This window comes from Drosophila albomicans, chromosome X, assembly GCF_009650485.2.
Source record: "Drosophila albomicans strain 15112-1751.03 chromosome X, ASM965048v2, whole genome shotgun sequence".
NCBI classification, from domain to species: Eukaryota; Metazoa; Arthropoda; class Insecta; order Diptera; family Drosophilidae; genus Drosophila; species Drosophila albomicans.
Genome location: NC_047627.2, coordinates 25,638,910 through 25,658,831, shown reverse-complemented (window position 1 = coordinate 25,658,831; position 19,922 = coordinate 25,638,910). Strand labels below are relative to the sequence as shown.

At 49.5% G+C, this 19,922-nt stretch overlaps 3 protein-coding genes across 5 annotated transcripts; 1 reads left to right on the top strand and 2 right to left on the bottom strand.

The window, feature by feature from the left end:
• Positions 1–34: 34 nt before the first annotated feature.
• Positions 35–14,232, bottom strand: LOC117569155 (uncharacterized). Of its 3 annotated transcripts, none has more exons than XM_034250218.2 (4): positions 13,296–14,232; positions 9,810–12,820; positions 4,211–9,740; positions 35–3,382 (listed from the first exon to the last, which is right to left on the bottom strand). In XM_034250218.2, exons 2-4 carry the CDS (start codon positions 12,691–12,693, stop codon positions 364–366), a joined length of 11,433 nt encoding a protein of 3,810 aa, XP_034106109.2. In that variant the 5' UTR covers positions 12,694–12,820; positions 13,296–14,232; the 3' UTR covers positions 35–363. The 3 variants fall into 3 exon arrangements, with proteins under 3 accessions (XP_034106109.2, XP_051864545.1, XP_051864546.1); XM_052008585.1 differs by having other exon boundaries at positions 13,353–14,232; XM_052008586.1 differs by having other exon boundaries at positions 13,986–14,232.
• A 298-nt stretch (positions 14,233–14,530) lies between these two features.
• LOC117568855 (26S proteasome regulatory subunit 6B) lies at positions 14,531–16,166 on the top strand. Its single transcript, XM_034249738.2, has 3 exons — positions 14,531–14,705; positions 14,774–14,854; positions 14,915–16,166. The coding sequence occupies exons 1-3, from the start codon at positions 14,679–14,681 to the stop codon at positions 16,034–16,036; spliced, it is 1,230 nt and encodes a 409-aa protein (XP_034105629.1). The 5' UTR covers positions 14,531–14,678; the 3' UTR covers positions 16,037–16,166.
• A 1,247-nt stretch (positions 16,167–17,413) lies between these two features.
• LOC117568701 (signal recognition particle receptor subunit alpha homolog) lies at positions 17,414–19,662 on the bottom strand. The gene is made up of 3 exons (XM_034249518.2): positions 19,468–19,662; positions 18,738–19,403; positions 17,414–18,673 (listed from the first exon to the last, which is right to left on the bottom strand). Exons 1-3 carry the CDS (start codon positions 19,582–19,584, stop codon positions 17,567–17,569), a joined length of 1,890 nt encoding a protein of 629 aa, XP_034105409.1. The 5' UTR covers positions 19,585–19,662; the 3' UTR covers positions 17,414–17,566.
• Positions 19,663–19,922: the final 260 nt, after the last annotated feature.

The window sequence follows — 19,922 nt, the reverse complement described above, 5'->3', positions numbered from 1 at the left end:
CAAGAATTCGATAGATCGATAGTTAAATTGTGCTCAAATATTTATTTGTTTTCGCATTGTTTTTTTTATTTTTTGTTTGTTTATTAATTATAAATACATTTAATAAAAAAAAACCTAAATAATGTAACGCTTAGATGTTGTTGTTAAAGAAAGAAAAATATTTCGTGTTTCTGCTTTAATATACTCGTATGCATTATAAGCCTTTCTTCTGTTCTTTTTGTTGTTGCTGCTGTTGTTGTTGTTGTAGTCATCTGCCGATTGTTGTTCATGATGGCTGGAGAAATCGATAGCTGCCTGCGCTATCGCTATCGCTACTGTTGCCCGAATGAACAATGGCGCCTTTCGACTGCAGTTCAAACGCTCCTAGCATTTGCGTTTCGGCGTGCGACGTTGCTTCACGCCGCCGCAATTGTTGTCGACCTTGTTGTTCTTGTTGCCCTTGGCAATGGCCAGCAGCTTCACCAGCTTCTTGTGCGAGTCACCAACGATCCAGCCGTGCTTCTGATATTGCTCGCTCTCCTCAAAGTGTTTGGGAGCTGATGTTGCTGTTGCCGTTGCTGTTGCTGTCGTTCCAGTTGCTGGCATGGTTGCTGCTTGAGAGGTTGCTGTTGCCGTCGGCAACATTTGCAGCACTGGATCAACGCGGGACGATTGCTGCTGCTGATGTTGGTGCTGTGGATGTTGCTGTTGTAGCTCATCGTCGTCATCATCATCGTCACCCGCTTGTTGCTCCGCTGCATGCTCGTCATCATTTCCATCCCCATCGGGGTCTACGATGCGTCCAAATTCATCGTCGCTGGAGCTGCTCCAGTAATACAGCTGCTTCTCGCTCGCCGGACGCTTCCGGCGCGCCGGCGACTGACGATTCGTTTGCGACTTGCGCTTCGTCTTCAGGTTGAGGTTCTTGTTGCTGCTGCTGCTATTGTTGTTGTTGTTGGCCGCAGGAACTGCTGCTGTAGCAGCAGCAACCAAGGGAACGGCCGGAGTTGTGGCAACAGTTGAGCGGGGCTTCGGCTTAGGCGGCGCTGTCTCCTGGTAGTGATTCACCTCCGAGTCTAGCGGTTGCTCCTTCGTCTGCTGTCGTTGCTGGCGACTGCTTCGCGTACGTTGATTCGCTCGATCCGCACGAGAATCGGCTGCAGTTGGTGCTGCAACTGGCGCAGGCGGAGGAGGAGGGGGTGGAGGAGGAGTAGGTGGTGGAGCAGCCGCAGTCTTACCGCGCTTTCGGCCACTCGTTGTAGTCGCTGGCTGCTTCTTTGCCGATGGCTTGCCACGCGACGCCTTCGCGGTTGCCTTGAGGGGCGTGGTGGGGGGCACAACCGCATCCACCACCGCAACACGTTGCCTCGAACGCTTGCCAGGCGTTGCCATTGTCGCAGGAGGCGGAGGAGGTGGCGGTGGTGATGGTGGAGTTGGAGGGGGTTCCTCTTCCTTTTGCTGCTTCCGACTCTTGCGACTTTTTGCCGGCACCGGTGGCATCGTTTGCGTCGACTTCTCCCGATCCGCACGACGATTGGAAGCGGAAGTGACGCCGGTTTCTAATGTTTGGACAATTGCCTCGCTGGTCTTGCGTTTGCGACGCTGCTCCTGCTGCTCCTTCTGCTCGATGAGCGCTATAATGTCCTTGGTGGAAAGGAACTCTTCGTATTCATCGGAACTCCATGTTTCGACCAGTTTCTTGGGACGATTCGTGGCGCAGCGTCGCTTCGATTTGCGTTGTCCCTCATCGATCAGCTGCTTGAGCTCCTCGGGACTCATGCCCAGCTCCGTCTGCAGCTTGGACAGATCTTTCCGAGGCGCTGCCGCAGCAGTTGCTGCTGCTGCCGCTGCTGCTGCAGTTTTACGCGCCGAACTCTTGGGAGGATTAGCTGTTGCCGTAACTGCAGCTGCTGCTGCTGCTCTTCGGTTACCGCTCTTGGCTTTACTTCCCTTAGCAGTGGCTGTTGTGACAACAGCTACGGCCGCTGGCATTGCAGCGGTTGGCGGCGTTGATGCCGCCGGAACAGCCAAAGGTTCCAGGTCCATCCAACGCTCCACGGTGGGCCCTACTACCGTGGCAGCCACCGACGGAGCAACTGGCTCGGAATGTGGCTTGGCAGCGCCACGCAACTCATCGAATAATTGATCCAGCTGCGCTTTGTCCTTGGGCGCCGTCTTCACCGGCTGCACAGCGGGCAGCACATGCGGATGTGCCGACGACGTTGGCTTGCTGACGTGCTTGAAGATGCGTCCCATGATCAGGGACTTATTCTCGAAAGTTTTGGCTGTGGCACGACTCGAATTGCTGCTGCTGTTGCTGCTCTGCTGGGACGTGGAGCTCGCCGAACTCGAGCTGCTCGAGGCGGACGTCGTTATTGCCGAGCAACCGACAATCACTGCTGTCGCTCCGGTTCCGGTTCCTGGTCCCGTTCCCGTTACCGTTCCCGGCTTCAGACCCGTCGCCATATTGTGCTCTCTTTGCTCCCTTTGCCTTTCCATTTCCCGTTCCCTTTCGCGCTCACGTTCCCGTTCCCTTTCACGCTCCGCCTCGGCTTCCACCTCCTGTTCATCCTCGCAGCTAAGCGTACCAAAGTCATAGTCATCGCGATCCGAGTAGCTGGCCGTTGACACGCTGTTGTTGTCCTCGGTCAGCAGATTCACCGTCGTCTTGGGCTTCTGGAACGTTATGCTCGCCTTCTCCTCTAGCCCAATGTTCTTGAACGGACGTTCCGGTATTATGATGCGACCCGAGACGGGCGGCAAATTGGCGCTGCTCGCTGCCGCCGTCGCTGCGGTCGCTTTAATGATCGATGAGGCATGCATGATCGTCTTCGAGGATGTGGAGCTCTGTTCTGTGGCTTGCACAGCCGCCGCCGGCGTCAAAGCGGCCCCAATATGCGTCCGCGGTTGTTGCTGCTGCTGCTGCTGCTCGGTTGCATTAATGCTCGTCGCTGGCTGCTCGACATTGCTGTTTGGCGTTGTCAGGTAATCGACACCCGGTGGCTTTTCGCTCCCTAACGCAATGTCCGCCAACTCGGTGAGTTTGCACACTGCACGCGTTGAGGATTTGGCCAGGACATCGACAACATCGAGGTTCGTTTCGTAACCCTTCATGGCTGCCTTCGTTTTGAAGCGTGACGTCGTCATGTTCGTTACCGCGGACACAGAGAACTGTGACATTGCCGAGTAACTGGGCGACAAGCGATGCTGATGCTGATGCGACGGCGGATGCTGTTGATGATTAAGATGCTGTTGACCATGTTGTGGAGGATGCTGCTGCTGCTGATGATGATGATGATGGTGCTGCGTATGATGTTGCTGCTGCTGCTGTTGTTGTGGCTGGTGATGAAGATGAGGATGCTGGGCTTGCAACTGTTGTTGCTGCTGATGATGATGATGATTCCTGTGGAAGACGGGTTGAAGTCCAAATTAATATCAGTTTAGTTTATTGAGTCTGCAACTCCTCATATCAAGCCAACTGACTAACGACTTTCCTAACCTAGCCTAACCTCAGACCGATTAAAATACTTTAAGTTATTTATATATTCCGAGTATTGACCGGTACTTGATAGGAGATTGTAGACTGAGGAATCACCTGAACAAATTAGGGAGAGCTGAAAGTGCAACTTTTCTAACATAGCGTAACCTCGCACCGATTGAGATTCGTTATGTTATTATAGACCTAACCTAATCGATCAGAGGTTAGGTTAGGTTAGAAAAGTTCCACTTTCAGCTCAACTTAATTTGTGCAGGTGATTTCTCTTGACTCCGGACTTTCTGATATCTCCACCGAAAGGGATTGTTTTAGTTATATATTAATCCTACAAATTCCTGGCTATTCATGCATTGTTTCATTATCTCCGGACTTTCTGATCTCAGCACCCCGAGAGGAATTTTCTTAAATATTCCTGAATGTTTGTTCTTTCTTTCAAAGTCTCCTGACTCCAAACTTTCTGATATTCCAAAATTCCTGACTATTTTTTTCCTCCATTCAATATCTCCGAGCTCTGCAGTTTCTGATAGCTCCACCGTGATGAATTTTCATATATTTTCTGTTTTTCATTATCGCCGAACATCCTTAGATATTCACGGACAGAAATTTTAACTTATAACTTCTACAAATTCCTGACTATTTTTTCCCGACTTTCTAATATCTTCCCCTCCTAAAAATTCCCGAATACTGTATCTTTCTTTCACTATCTCTCTCTCTCTCTCTCTCTAGGATACTTACGTAGCTGCCGTTGTGGGTGTGGCTGCGGGCGGATTGCGAAACAGCTGCTGAATGACGGGCTGATGGCAGACAGTCGGCGCTGGAGGAGCAGGCACTGGAACTAGGGCGGAGGCAGCAGCTATGGGAGAAGCTGCAGGTGTGCACGCTGTTGCCGGAGGTGGTGAGGGTGACGCCGGCGTTGCTGGTAACTCCTGAACTACGCGAGGTGCTGTCGGAGTCGGTTCCAATGTTTTGCGAGCGGCGCTAACAATCACCGAAGGCGTTGGCGTCGCTGCAGCCGTTAGGGTTGTAGTTGTTAGGCGTGGCGTCTCGGCACTCTTGAGGATGTTGCAGCACTCGTAGAAGAGCCGCTCGTCGGGATTGAGATTGAGGCGGGCGGCGCTGTGGGCGGGACTCGTTTGCTGTTGCTGCTGCTGCTGCTGTTGGTTGTCGTGGAGTCGCAGACTCGCCTCGGTGATGACATGATGGCTGGCATTAGCAGCAGCAACTTGAGCGGGGGCGGGATTTGGCGTTAAAACGGAGGCAGAGGCAGAGGCGGTGGAGGCGACGGCAGGGACAGGCGGCATGAGCACAGAGGCGCGCAACTGTTGTTGTTGCTGCTGCTGCTGCGGCGGCGTCGGCGGCTCCACATTAAACTTAAGCGGCTCCTTTACGGCGATTGCTTCGCGGGGCAACTCCCTCGTGACGTCCTCCCGTGGCTCTGAAGAGGCTCGCGGACTTTTGGGACTCGGTGGCGCATTGCTCTTGGATTGCAAATACTCCAGTTCCGATAATTTCGAGACGTGAGCCAACGTCATGTTGTGCTTGGACAGCGAGGTGGCACTGTAGAAACTCTTGCCGCACAGCTGGCAGGCAAACTTCGCCCCATCCTCCCCCAGCTGCTGGGCGGTCCTAGAGGTTCGCTTCTTGGGACGTCGCGTGAACAACACGCTACGCCTGCGACGTCGTCGTCTCCTGCCTAAGCCCGAACGTCCCAAGTCCTGAGAGTAACTGGTGTAAACACTCATCTCATCATCGAGATCCATGTCCATCAGTTCAGTGTTTGTGTTCTCGCCATCATCGTCCTCGTCATCCGAACCAAAGTTCGAGTGCTCATCGTTCAGGTTCGGTGCACTGCGGACGCTCATTGAGGTGGGGGGACGATAGAATTTATCGTCGTTATCCTTCTCCTGATCGAACTCATCGTTGGCGAACTCAAAGTCCTCGTTGTTAGTAGCCGACATGATTTTCTCGTTCACATTCTTTGCGATCTCGGTGAGATAGTTGTCCTCCTCCTCCAGATGTTGTTGCTGTTGTGTTGTCTCTTGTTGCTGCTGCTGTTCTGCCGATGGTTGCTGCTGATGTTTCTGTTGTTGTCCAGTTGCTGACTCTTTGTGTATGTTTTTGTTGAGCCTCGGATCGCGACTGTAAGTGGGAGCAGCCACTGTTGCTGCTGCTGCGGGCAACTGTTGCTGTTGCTGTTGTTGTTGCTGCTGCTGTTGCTGCTGTTGTTGTTGCTCGCGCTGCTGTTGCTGCTCCTTGGCTGCTGTGCACAAAATGCTGGGACGTAGAATGCTACTCGTTTGGGTCTTGGCTGCTGCCGCTGCTGTTGCCGCCTCCTTTGCCAGCAACTGCTTCTCGATGCCAATGGAGAAGGATTCCAGCGAGGATTTAAGTGCGCTAATGTTCGTCTCCGCCGGCGCTTTGCCTCTACGATAATAACAACTCTGACGTCTCTTTGGTCTGCCGCGAGTTGCTGTCGGTGTCGTCTCGTTTGCTGTCGGCTCCAGTTTGCTGCGCTTTGCTTCGGCAGCAACAGTTGCTGGCGTTGCCGTCGCCTGTTGCTGCTGCTGTTGGAGGGTTGCATTGCGTTTGGTGCTCGACATGAGCAACATTCCCGTGAGCAACAGATCCTCGCTCTTCTCGTACGCCAGATTCTCCAGCTTCTTGAGATTATCGCGTCGCGCATTGTCGATCTTAAAGCTCTCCAGCAACTGATCCGCCACGATTGCAGCCAATTCATTTTTGCGTCGTCGTCGCTGCTTTTTCTTGTTGTTGGGATCTTCTTTGAGCGGTTGTTGGAGTTCCTCCGCTTCAATCTCCGCTTGAGGAACTTTCTGCTCCTCAAGCAATTGTTGCTGCTTTTCCAGTTCCTCCTTTTGCCGCTTTTGTTCTTCTACTTCTGCCTTTTGCTTCTCCTGTTCCAGCTTTTTGAGCTGCTCCTGCTGCTGCTTCTGTTGCTGTTCTTCCAATTTCCGTTGCTTCTTCTCCTCTTGCTTCTGGCGTTGCTTCTCCTTCTTCTCCTCGCGCTGCTGTTGCAGCTTCTCTTCCTTTTCCCTTTGCTGCTGTTCCTGCTTCTCCCTCAGAAGTTGCTCTTTCTTCTTGGCCTCCAATTCCTGTTCCTCCTTTTCCTTCGCAATGCGCTCCCTCTTTTCCTGTTGCTCCCTTTTTTCCTGTCGCTTTCTTTCCTGTTCCTGACGCTCCTGTTGCTCCCGTTCCTCTTGTGCCCTGCGCTGTTGCTCCCTTTCCTTTTCTTTTTCCCGCTCCCTTTCCAGCAGCAATTGTTGTTGCTGGCGTTGCTGCTCAAGTTTCTCCGCCTCCTCCTTAGCCAGCCGTGCTTCCTCTTCCTCCCCATCGTCATCGTCCTCATCTTCATCAACGTCGTCGTCCTCCACTTCCAGCAGCGGCTGCGGTTGCTCCTCGTCTTCTTCCTTGGCGCTGGCGGGCGCCAGACTGTGAAAACCAGACGAGGTGTTGTTGTTGTTGTGCATGTTGCTGCTGTGCTCCTCCAGCAATGAGCTGCTCGGCGTGGCGCTGCGACGCAACAGCGTTGTCGAGGTTGTTGTCGATATTGAGGTTGTGGTTGTTGTTGCAACTGCTGCTGTTGTTGCTGATGTTGGTGGTGCCACAGAAATTACCGAAACTGGCATTGGAGCAACTGTTGCTGGCACCTCTTGAGGTGGTTGCTGCTGCTGCGGTTCAGTCTCAAACTGCGGCAAAGTTGCTGGCGTCTCAGCAACCGTTGAAATCCCATTTTGCTCCGGCAGCAGCAATGGCAATGGCAGTGTTGTTGTTGTTGCTGTTGTGGTTGCTGTTGGCTCCGTTGGCAGCAGCAACGCTGAGCGGCAGTCAATTGTCTTTGAGCGCATGTTGCGCTTCTTTGGCGTCAAATGCTTGGCGGGTGCAGCAACAACAGCAGCAGCCAGTAATTGCTGCTGTTGCTTGAGCAACTGTTGCTCTAGTTCCTCCTCCTCCTCCTGGACAGCAAGTATGACCGAATTGATGGCATCATCGATGTGATTGTTGATCACCTCGTCCATTCGCGTTGCACTTGGTTTCTCCTTCTTGCTGTTCACATCCGAAGTGCGTTTCTTCGACGGCGTCTTCACCGGTGCAGCAACAGCAGCAGCAGCAACAGCAACAGTTGTTGCTGGCTGTGGTTGCTGCTGCACAGCAGGCATTGCTACGGGCAATGGCAACACGGGATTACGCACTTGCGGTATTTTGAGCAACTCCAGATTCGAATAATAATGCGCTGGCAACGGCAGCGGCAAACCGAGTGGCGGCAACTCCTGGCAGCTGTTCAATGGAATAGCAGCAGCAACTGTTGCCGCTGCTGCTGCTGGCACTGGCGATTTGCATTGCTGCGATTTCTTGGACAAATCCAACGGTTGCATTTCATCCAATTGCAGCAAATTTCGCGCCTCAAAGCCGCAAATCGTTTGACGACGCGCGGGCATTGCTGAAGTGCGTGGCTGCTGCTGTGCATGTTGCTGCTGCTGCTGGGGATGCTGTTGCTGTTGTTGTTGCTGCTGGTGTTGCTGATGTGCCTCGGCGACCACAAGCAGCGGCGGCTTCACATGACTGAGATTCAACGGCTCCAAGACGTAGCCAGCAGCAACTGGCATCGGCAAATACAGCGGCAACTTTGGCAGCAGCAATGTGGCTGCTGCCGCCGCTGCTGCTGCTGTTGCTGGAGTACCGGCTGCTGCTGCTGCTGTGGCGCTGACAGCAGCCACTGTTGGCGGCGGGGGCAGGGGCAACGTTAGCGGCACAGCGAGCAACTGTTGATGTTGCAGCGATTGGTGTGGTTGCTGCTTCATTGGTTGCTGCGGTTGCTGATGTTGCTGCGGTTGCTGAGATTGCTGTGACTGCGTTAGCGGCGGCGGCAGCTGTTGCTGCTGTGCCTGTTGCTGCGGCAATTGTTTTGGCTGCGGTGGTTGCTGCTGTTGTTGTAACTGTTGCAACTGTTGCTGCTCAAGTGCAAATTGCTTGATTTGCGGCGCTGCCATTTGCTTGGCTGCCGCCTTAGTGGGCGTGGCACGTTGTGTTGGCAGCGGCAATTTCAGCGTTGGTTCAACAGCAACTGTTGTTGCTGCCAGCAATACTGCCGGGTTGTTGGCTGCTGTTGCTGCCAGCAGTGTTGCTGCTGCGGCAAGTGTTGCTGCGGGCGCCGTGGCAGCAGCTTGGACAACTGTTGCCGCCGTTGCAGCTGTAGCTGTTGCTGTTGTAACAGTGGTTGCTGCTGGGACTGTTGCTGCTGTGGTGGCAACAACTGTTGTCGCTTTAGCTGTGGTTGCTGTTGGCGTTGTCACTGTGGCTGTTGTGGTTGTTGTGGTTGCTGCTGCTGGTGTTGTTGCTGCTGTTGACTCGCTGTTCGATTTGATGATGCGCCTGGAGACAGCTTTGCGCTTTGGCGTCTTTGGCGGCAACTGTTGCTCTAACAATTCTGGCTGCTGCTGCTGTGGTTGCTGTTGTGGCTGCTGCTGCTGTGGTTGCTGTTGCTCCTTATCGGGTGGCTGCTGTTCAGTCTTGAGTTTCTCCTCCAGCTTGCCCGTTAGCATTGCAATGCAATCGCTAATCCGTTTGCTGCGTTTCAGTTGCGGCAACTGTTGCTGCTGCTGTTTGCTGCCAACTGTTGCTGCGGTGACTAAAGGTGTTGCTGTAACTGCTGCTGTTGCTGTTACTGCTGTTGTTGTTGTTGTTGTGGCTGTGACTGTTGCTGGCGCTGGCGTTGTTGGCGGCGTTGGCATCAACTGTTGCTGAGCAGCAATTGTTGCTGTCGTCATCGTTGTTGTTGCTGCTACCGCTGGTGTTGTTGTTGTTATGGCTGTGGTTGCTGTTGTGGTTTCGACTGCTGGTGCTGGGGCAGTGTTGCTTGTTGTTGTTGTCAGCTTCGCTTGCGTTGGCTGCTTGCGGCGATTACGCAACTGTGGCTGCAACTGTTGCTCGCTGCCAGCAACAGCAGTGGCTGTTGAGGTGACTGTTGCTGTTGCTGTTGGCTTGGCACGCACGAGACGAGCTCGCGCTCGTGTGTTGCGCAGCGCATGCTGATGATGATGATGATGGTGGTGATGATGATGATGATGATGATGATTGTAGAGTTTTTTAGCGCCACGCGTCAGCTGCTTGTTCTTCTTCTTCATGTTGCTGCCAGGCTTCACCTTGCCAGCCTTGGCGCCCTTCGAACGTTTCTTGTTGTCCGTGGGAAAGATTTTCTTGCACACACGCTTCGCCGGCAAATTCTCCAGCATTTTGCGTATGGATTCAGCTGAAAGAGAAGAGAGTGAAAATAAGTTGTCGGTTGCAGTTGTTGTGGTTGCTGCTTGCTTGGACTCACCATCGCTGGGACGTTGACGAGGCGGCGTTTTGGTTTTCTGGCAATTCGAATTCAAATTCGAATGCGAGCTCTCCTCGGAGCCAGCATCGTTGTTGTTGCTGTTGTTGCCCGGCTGCAACTGTTGCTGCTGTTGCTTGGCTTGCAACTTTTTGCTATTGTGTTGCTGCTGCTGTTTGCGCAGCAACTGAGCAAAATTGCAAGCATTACGACGCTTCTTCGAGCCACAATAGTAGCGATATTTGCGCTTCTTTGCCAGCGACCAAACATAATCACCGGAGCAATCGAGCATGTGACGATAGAGATCCATTAATCCGCTGCATTTGCGTCCGCATTTAGTGCAATTGCTGCTGCCGTTGTTGCTACTGTTGTTGCTGCTGCTACTGTTGCTGTTGCTGTTACTGTTACTGTTACTGTTGCTGTTGCTATGGCTGCTGCTACTGTTGCTGTTGCAATTACTGTTGCTGTTGCTGTGGCAATTGCTGTAGCTGCTGGCTGGCGACGCTGAGCTGCAACTCGCCTGCTTCACATCGCTGCTGCTGTTGTCATTGTCATTGTCCTCCACAGAAGTTGCATGGCTGTTGCTGTTGCTATTACTGTTGCTGTTGCTGTTGCTGTTGCTACTGTTGCTGTTCGATGAACTCGAGTTTGCTTCTTCCACTTCCAACAGTGGTCGCTCCTGTTTCGTTGTCAGCAACTGTTGCTGCTGCTGCTGTTGCTGTTGATGTTGCTCCGCAGCGTAGCGACTCAACGCACGTTTGGGCAAAAACAAATGACGCAACAAATTGCCGGCGAGCAACTCGCGACCAACCAGCTCGTAATGCGTGGCATAAATGTGCGAATGTCGAAACGTTTTGTGCTCCTCAAGAGCTTTGCGTTGCTCAAACTTGGCACCGCAACAGATGCACAAATATAAACGTGGACGCGCCCATTCGCCGCTTAAAACGAGCCGCGACGTTTGCTGCATTGCTGGTTGCAACTGCAACTGTTGTTGCTGCTGTTGCTGTGGTTGCAGCTGTAGCAGCGCCAGAAAACTTTGCTCTGCCCCAGTTGCATTCACATTGGCTGCTGTTGTTGATGGCAACGACGACAAAGGCAACTCCAGTTCACACTTGATGATCGCTTGTTCGTTTTGTTCGCGCGTGATTTGCGGCAACAATCGACGATCGAGCAACTGATGCAGTTGCTGCAACTGTTGCTGCTGCTGTTGCTGTGCCAACTCCAAGTCATGTTTCTGCCGCATCGTCAGCTGCGTCCACATATCCAATCGGGACAAATCTCGCAGTCCCATAAACGGTTGCTTCAGCTTCTTCACCAGCCGCCCGCCCTCGTTGATGATCGTGAACTTCTTCACATAATCCCATTTCCATTTCCAGCTGTGCTTCGTGTGCGGCCGTCGCGCCGCCTTCACCAACGGCAACGGCAACGTGTCCAGCCCGTGGCCCAGTTCACCAAACTGTTCGGCTGTCAACAGCGTTGGATACGCAGCTATTGTTGTCAGCTGTGGAGCAGGCGTCGTTGTTGCTGTTGCGGTTGCTGTTGTGCTCAACGGTTGCGGGGGCGCTGGGCCGCTGCGCAATCGACCGTCGAGATAATGCTGGAGATTGTGACGCACATTGAGCACCACATCCTGATAGAAGTTGTCGTCAAACACATGACTATGGCCGGGCATCCGAAAGAGTTGCTCATCTGGCTGCGATGACAGCGCATTTGTGCCTGTTGCTGTTGTTGTTGTGCCTGTTGCTGCTGTCGTTGCATTGCTGGTGGTGGCTGCTGATGCTGCTGTTGCTGCCGCCGCCGCTGCGGCTGCTGCAGCGGCTGCTGCTGCTGCCTGTTGCCGCTGTGCAGCGCGACTGCTGCTTCTTGGTTGCTGCTGCTGTTGCTTGGGCACTGCAGCAGCAATCTCCTCCTGTTGCTTGCGATTACGTTGTCGCTGGCCCGGCAAACGATTCTGCGTCAAGCCCAAACGAAACAACACTGGCTCCTCGCCACCAATCATTGCTGGCTGTTGTTGTTGTTGCTGCTGGTGTTGCTGTTGCTGCTGCTGCTGATGTTGCTGTCGCAAGTGCGTGTGCAGCTGGTGGACATCCCCGAAGCGCAGCTGACATTGCTGACAACCGAAATACTTGTCGCCATGATTGCGTATCAAATGCTGAAACAATTGCTCCAATTGTGGCGATGGCAAACAGACGATTGCTGGCGTTGCTGTTGTTGTTGCTCCACTCGATTTGCTGCAGTGCTGGCAACCGGGAAAATTGGCGCTGCCACTTGGCTGGCCAGCGCTGCCAATCGAATTGTGGCTGCCAGCGCTGTTGCTGTTGCGATTGCTGCAACGTCGCTCTTTGCGCTCCGTATGAAATTTATCCACATGCTTCGCTTGCAGCTTGCTCGATGCGAACTTCTTATCACAGTACAAACACAAGACTTTTATCAATGGCGTCGTCTCCAATTGTTGTTGCTGCTGCTGTTGCTGTTGTTGTTGCAACTGTTGCAATTTCTCAAGCAAGCGCGGCAAACGCTCGAGCGGCACGCTGCAAATGAGCGTCGGAGGCGCTTGCTGTTGCTGCTGTCGATCGAGTTCCAACTCCACATCGAGCGGTTCCGTTGGCAACTGTTGTTGCTGCTGTGGTTGCTGCTGCTGCGGTTCTCTGGCCAAGCTGTGATTGCGTTTTTTGCGCGGCGGTGTTGCCAACTTGTGTGTAATTCCAATTGGAACACCGTTGTTGTTGTTGTTGTTGTTGCTGTTACTACTGCTGCTGTTGTTGTTGTTGCTGCTGTTACTGCTGCAGTTGCCATTGAGCTGCTGTTGTTGTTGTTGCTGTTGCTGCTGCTGCTCCTCGGAGAATTTAAAGCCACGGCGCAGGCCAAAGCGCGACATCGTCTTCATGTGTGCGCCTTTGCCAGTGTTGCCACTCCTGCTTCGTCTTATCGTATATCTTCTAACTCACTCGCTCCCACTCCCACTCGCACTCGCTCTCGACGCTCTCTCGCTCGCTCTCCCTTGCTATGTTAAACTGCGAAAAATACAATAAACAAATGCCAAAAATTTACAAATTGCAATGTGTGTGTGTGTGTGCGAGTGCATGCATGTGTGTGTGTGGTTTGTCTACATTACTCTATGCATGTGTGTGTGTACGTCTGTGTAAGCTGTCAGTGTGTCCACAACTGCTGCAGCAGCTTAAAATCAATAAAGACACACACAAAACAATCGCGAGACGAGGCAAACAAAAATACAAAATAAAAATGGCTCCAGCTTTGCACAATTTGTTTTTGACGAATAGTGCGAGAAAGCAACAAATCGCAAAAACTACAAAACAACAGCCAGCAGCATATAAACAAAAAACTATACACACACACACACACACATGCACGCTGTGATACCACCAACAGACACACACACACACACACACGCGACGACACAAGTGTGTATGAGTCTGTGTGTGAGTTGTAATGAAAATTATACAATAAACATTTTTTTTTTGTACACACTATTATGTTTTTTTTTCTTGATGCTCTTCGCTTTTTGTTGTTGTTTATGGCGTATACCCCGCTTTTTGTTTGCCGCCTGTGTGCGCTGAGCTGCCGCCTTTTATTATATATAGTACATTTATATTAAAAAAAAAACGTTTTTCGTTGCGTTTTTTTATTTTCCGTTGGGCCCTTTTTTTATATATATTTCTGTTTTTTTTTTTTGTTTTGCTGCTCGTCGTTGTTTAGCGCCACAGTGCTGGCGTATTATTTATGTTGGGTTTGGTTTTTGATTTAGTTACGTTTTTAGTTCGTTTGATAATATTGCACTTGCATGTGAATTTGTTGTTGCATATGGTTAAATTGAATGAAAAAAATGCACAGCATTTCTTCTCGTTTTCTTCTTTCGTTTTTTTTTTATTTATTATGATGTACTTATTATTTTTTCCACCCTAACAACTTGCGTTAGGAGGTATCTAACGTTTAGCCCAAATCGATGCGTGCGTAGAGAGCAGCGGCAGCGACGGCGGCAGAGACAGAGGCAGCACCAACCAGAAGCAGCGGCGTCGACAGTGACGACGACGGCGACAGGACACTGAGAGAGTTAGAGGTGGTGAACGATTTTTCTCTGGCACGAGTCCATTTCCATTTCACTTGCCGCATTTCCAATACAACAAACTGACAAGAAAACGAAAAAGAAACAACACTAACCCATCACTTTGAATTGTCACTAGGCATTTGGGGCTTTTGTTTTTGTTTTGTTAACGATTTTTAACTAGATTATTTATTTGTCAATTCTTCACGCACGCACGCACACACACACACAGCAGCGAACGACAATGGCACACACACATATTTATGTAGTTAGATATGGGGCCCCCAAAATAAATGTGTTTTTCTTATGAGAAAGAATCGAAAATCGGCCACACAAAAATGGTCGTGGTGCAGTAGGTGAAACAGTGTGTGCATGCTGTTTTTTGGTGAAGACGAAAAAACTCTGATTGGCAGGTATCGATACCATTCACTCCCGGCGAACACACCAATATTTCATCAAGAACATAAGCAGTAAAACCATATCAATTTTATATTTCACAATTACCAATTATATGAGCGTAGCAATTAACATTTTATTCAAAACCAAAAAAAACAAACACTTGAAAGTGACACAAAAATATCGATAGCAGCAGTGTGACCAACACATTGATTGTACTACCATTTTGTGCAATTGCGTCGGCCACACCGAGCTGTGGTCAGCTTGTTTTTGACGAGTCATTTGGATTTTCTGCTTGCTGCTTACAATTTATATTTTTTGTGATTATCATCGAACAAGCGACGGCGGCAAAACAAACAAATTAATATTCAACTTTGCATTAAAATAAAGTGATAAAAAGAAAACAACACAACATGGACATGCTGCTGGCAGCCGAAAGGGTAAAATGCACCTTTCAATTTACGGCAAAAATAGCAAACGTTAATCGCCGAATTTTTTGTTGTTGCAGGATGATTTGGAACTGAAGCCAAAAGATGCGCACAGCTCGCTGGATGAACTGGACATGGATGATTTGTATGTGCGATACAAGGTAAGCGACTCTAGCTATAATATAATGTGAACCCAACATTAAACACTTGACTTCTTGTAGAAATTGCAAAAAACACTCGAGTTCATTGAGGTGCAAGAAGAGTACATCAAGGATGAGCAGCGCAATCTGAAAAAGGAGTATTTACATGCACAAGAGGAGGTGAAACGTATACAGTCTGTGCCCTTGGTGATTGGCCAGTTCCTCGAGGCTGTCGATCAGAACACTGGCATTGTTGGTTCCACCACCGGCTCCAATTACTATGTGCGCATCTTGTCCACTATTGATCGTGAGCTGCTGAAGCCATCAGCATCGGTGGCACTGCACAAGCATAGCAATGCCTTGGTCGATGTCCTGCCCCCAGAGGCAGATAGCTCCATTTCCATGCTACAGCCGGATGAGAAGCCCGATGTCAGTTATGCCGACATTGGTGGCATGGACATGCAAAAGCAGGAGATACGCGAGGCTGTTGAGCTGCCTCTGACCCACTTCGAGCTGTACAAACAGATTGGTATTGATCCTCCGCGCGGTGTGTTGATGTATGGTCCTCCCGGTTGCGGTAAAACGATGTTGGCCAAGGCTGTGGCACATCACACAACGGCATCCTTTATACGCGTCGTGGGATCCGAGTTTGTGCAGAAATATTTGGGCGAGGGACCACGCATGGTGCGTGATGTGTTCCGCCTGGCTAAGGAGAATGCGCCAGCGATCATATTCATCGATGAAATTGATGCCATTGCCACGAAACGTTTCGATGCTCAAACTGGCGCCGATCGTGAAGTGCAGCGCATTTTGCTGGAGCTGCTCAATCAAATGGATGGCTTCGATCAAACGACCAATGTGAAGGTCATCATGGCCACCAATCGTGCCGACACTTTGGATCCCGCTCTCCTGCGTCCCGGTCGCTTGGATCGTAAAATTGAATTCCCACTGCCCGATCGCAGACAGAAACGTCTTGTGTTCTCGACCATCACATCGAAGATGAACCTCAGCGAGGATGTTGATTTGGAGGAGTTTGTGGCGCGACCCGATAAGATTTCGGGTGCGGATATCAATGCCATTTGCCAGGAGGCGGGCATGCATGCAGTGCGTGAGAATCGTTACATTGTCCTGGCCAAGGACTTTGAGAAGGGCTACAAGAACAACATCAAGAAGGACGAACAGGAGCACGAGTTCTACAAATAGAGCGGACCGATTAGCATTACACTTTTCTTTCCCTTCCCCCCCATTCTCCCCCTCATCCCGTTGGTAAACTTAATGCTACGACTAATAACAAAATAAAAAACAAATATATATATATTATATCCTTTATAAAGGCGAAGTTTTTATACTCTTTGGGTATTCAGTTTGTGGGTTCTTTGTCTTGTCTATTAACTCATTATCACAATGGTACGAACTGGAAGGCTGAAATTGTAACATACGACATTGGATTATAATTATAACAAATTTGAATATTTCAAAAGTTATAAATATGCCGAAAATATTAATTAGTGATTTTAGATTGAATCAGAATTTGCTCCATATGTGTTAATTATTTCGTTCATGAGTCAGCACAAATAATTGTATAGTAGTCTGTCTGTCTGTCCGTCCGTCTGAATGAACACCTAGATCTCAGAGACTATAAGAGATAGAGCTATACTTTTTTTCAACAGCATTTATGTAAACACGCAAATCAAAATTGCTTCAATTTTGTCACGTCCACTTTCGCCCCAGCAAATCGACCAAAATCGAAAAGCAAGCGCAAATTTTTAAGCTACATTCGTGATGTTTGGTACATTCACTAATAATTCTTGTAGAAGTTATTTAAGAAATGCTTTTGTATGGTGCAAAAACGCCTGCTTATTAGGGATCTTAGTTGCTTTAGCTGACAATCTGGTATATTTTGCACTCTATGGTATATTTTGAATGTAGTAGTGTATCAATATACCAAATGTAGTCTTTGGTACATTTTAGTATGGTATGTTAAGGTATGTTAATTTGGCATGTTTGGAATGTGGCAGTATATTTTCACCATTTTGTGGTATATTATTTTGGTATAATTTGAATGTAGCAATGCTGTATCAATATACCAAATACATCATCCAGTATATTTTAGTATTCTTATGGTATATTATTTTGGTATATTTTAAAATGAATACCGCACTGTTTAAAATTTATTTAAAATGTGTTGCGGGTATCTCACAGCCGAGCACACTCGACTGTAGCTTTCTTACTTGGTTTTTTGTTATATTTACTTTTTATCAATAATTTTGCATAGTAAACAAAAAGATTGAACATAAGTGAATGAATATGTTTTATGAGAAAACATTAAATTAAAATCCTGCGTTTAAATAAATGCAGCACCTCTCTTAGTTTGGCCAGTATAACGATTTAAAGTTGTCTGTTGGTGGTGCTTGAAATAAGCTGTGATCCACTGAACATCAGTTATATATCTATGTTCAACAGAAGTACAATATAATATACTTGTCTAGAAAGAAGTTGGCTGTTTCGTCAGCTTGTTTCACCCAATTTACAGCTTATTCAATCGATATATATATGCATAATATATATTATATTCAACAATAGAGTGTAAAAAGTACATTTTATTAGCCGGTCACATCCAATAATCGAAGCGCTAATCGCAAAACTAATTTAGAGCACTAGCATAAAGGTTCGTTCCTGATCCTGTGTCGTCTTGTCTTCGTCTCCTTTCCTTCTCCGTCATATCTCTCTTGCTTACTTCATTAGCGAACTGACGACGGCATTCACATTGATGGCCTTGAGGTCCGCATACGTTTGTCCGGTGCCCACAAACACAATTGGCTGCCCGGTGATGTAAGTCATGGAGATGGCGGCGCCAACTTTATCATCGATCGTATCGAATTTGGTGAGGACGATGCCATCGATGATGTGGGGATTCTCATGCGATGAATAATCCGCCAGCGATTGATTGAACTTGACCAGCTGATCGACAGCCTCATTGCCCACCAAAGCCTCGCCGACAAACAGCACCAGATCCGGATTGTTGACCTTGATCAACTTTGAGAGCGAACGCATCAGCGGCTCGTTGTCCTGCATGCGTCCCGCTGTGTCAACCAGAACCACATCGACCTTGGTGTCGTGGGCAAACTTAATCGCTTCCATCGCAATGCCAGCGGCATCCTTGCCATAGCCCTTCTCATACAGCTGGACCATCTGACGATTCTGATGCTTCGCAGGCGGATGCAAGGCATTCAAGTGTCGCGTATGCGTGCGCAATTGTTCCACGGCACCGGCACGGAATGTGTCGCAGGCGGCGATCAGGACATTGAAATCGTTCTCGATGAGCCAGAAGCAAATCTTGGCCAGATTCGTTGACTTGCCCACACCATTGACGCCACAAAAGATGATCGTATAGGGGCGTCCGTTGCGCTTCGATTCCAACGCATCGCGAATGATGTCAATGCGTCGCTTAGGTGACAAAATGCGCACCAACGATTGCGTCAAAGCGTCGCGCACCTGGCTGGCAATGCTATCGAAGGTGCCCAACTGTTTGCCCTCCAGCGAGGTGGCCACCGAGTCGCACAGTTTCGCCGCAATCTCTGAGGCCACATTCTTTGAGATAAGATGATCGCGCATCTTCTCCAGCGCCGGCTGCAATTCCTGTCGTGTCATCGTCTTGGCACCCACAATTCCCTTGAAGTAGGAAAGCAGACCCGAGGAACTTTTGGGCTTGCGTTGCGTTGGCGCCGCCTGACGACGCTGTTGCTGCTGCTCCTCGTAGTCATCAACATCGCTTTCATCGCTTGGCGAATCGCTCTGCTCATCCAGATCGGGGATTTGACCCTGCATCGTGCCCACCAGCTACACATAAAACGATACAATTTAGTTTAGTAAGCTGCAAATTGTTTAGCCTTGCTGCTCTCACCTCATTGTGGATGCTTGGCACTTGCACTTGATCCTCGGGCGCATCCTTGGAGCGATCAAGCAGCACTGCGTCCTTGGAATTACCGCCCAGATCCCAAACACGCGGCTTTTTGCCCGCCTTCTCGCTCTGCGTCGACTGCTGTGCTTTGCTCGCACGCGACTCTTGCGCCGCCTTCTTGGTGGGCGTGAGTTTCTCGCGCAGCTTGCGACGATTCTCCTGGATAATGTCTTCGTTGCTGCGCGGTGAGCCTGCTGTTGATGATGGCGGACTTTCCTGTATGTTGACGCGCTTCTCGCTCGCCGCTGTCGTCGCCGACGACGACGACTTCTTGGGGTCCTCTATCATGGAGGCAACTGTTTTCTTGGACTTTTGGGATTCGTTGTAGGAGCGCATCGCTTTGGGTGCTTTGCCCTGCTTGGCTGAGGCCTCTTCGGCCGCACTCAGCACGCTGCGAAATTCCTGCTCAAAGTCATAGTCGTTGCCTAGTGCAATCTCGGAGAATTTCTCTTTGAACGCCAGCTGCATCTCTGAAAGAAAGTTGTCCAAATAGTTGAGTTTGATGACCTTTTGGAAAACGGCCGCGTAAACCAAATCGAGCTCATTGTCCAGCTTAAATTGCACGGCCAGATGATCCTCCTCAAAGTACTTGGACTCTGTATTACGTTCCTAACAAATGAAAACATCATTTATTAACAACAATAACAATAACAACAAACGAAGTTTTACTTGCCTCCAAGATGACGCCACGTATCAGGCTGTTAATGCACGACGAGTAATTCTGCCCGGACTCATTTGAGTTCCACAGCACGACACCGCCTTTCGTGAAGACCACCACAAAGTCCAACATTTTAATAACCAACTAAATAACTAACAACGACACGGCCACAATATTCAACAAAAATAATACGTTCCACGTCACGCGCAGCGTGACCGCACTTCAATACTTTTAAAATATATACCATCGTGCTAAGAATATACTAGAGTATCAGAAGCAACAATTTTGCCGCAAAGTGAGAGACAATTTTTATATTTTATTTCCATTTATTTTCTTACCTGTATTCCAATTTTCTTAGTTGAGCGATTTAATAATGGATATCTGCATAAATAAATAAACTTTTCTTTCATGTTTCTCTTTCGCACGTACAAAATACTTATAGCTATCGATCGAAAAAATACCAAGCTGCA

Bases quoted from the DNA above. Each gene is read 5' to 3' on its own strand.
- LOC117569155 (XM_034250218.2), bottom strand. From the start codon at position 12,693: ATGAAGACGATGTCGCGCTTTGGCCTGCGCCGTGGCTTTAAATTCTCC. The intron at 9,741-9,809 runs GTGAGTCCAAGC...CTTCTCTTTCAG, and splicing joins TCGTCAACGTCCCAGCGATG to CTGAATCCATACGCAAAATG. The intron at 3,383-4,210 runs GTAAGTATCCTA...CGTCTTCCACAG, and splicing joins ACACCCACAACGGCAGCTAC to GAATCATCATCATCATCAGC.
- LOC117568855 (XM_034249738.2), top strand. From the start codon at position 14,679: ATGGACATGCTGCTGGCAGCCGAAAGG. The intron at 14,706-14,773 runs GTAAAATGCACC...TTGTTGTTGCAG, and splicing joins TGCTGCTGGCAGCCGAAAGG to GATGATTTGGAACTGAAGCC. The intron at 14,855-14,914 runs GTAAGCGACTCT...GACTTCTTGTAG, and splicing joins ATTTGTATGTGCGATACAAG to AAATTGCAAAAAACACTCGA.
- LOC117568701 (XM_034249518.2), bottom strand. From the start codon at position 19,584: ATGTTGGACTTTGTGGTGGTCTTCACGAAAGGCGGTGTCGTGCTGTGG. The intron at 19,404-19,467 runs GCAAGTAAAACT...TTCATTTGTTAG, and splicing joins TACGTGGCGTCATCTTGGAG to GAACGTAATACAGAGTCCAA. The intron at 18,674-18,737 runs GTGAGAGCAGCA...TTTTATGTGTAG, and splicing joins TGCCAAGCATCCACAATGAG to CTGGTGGGCACGATGCAGGG.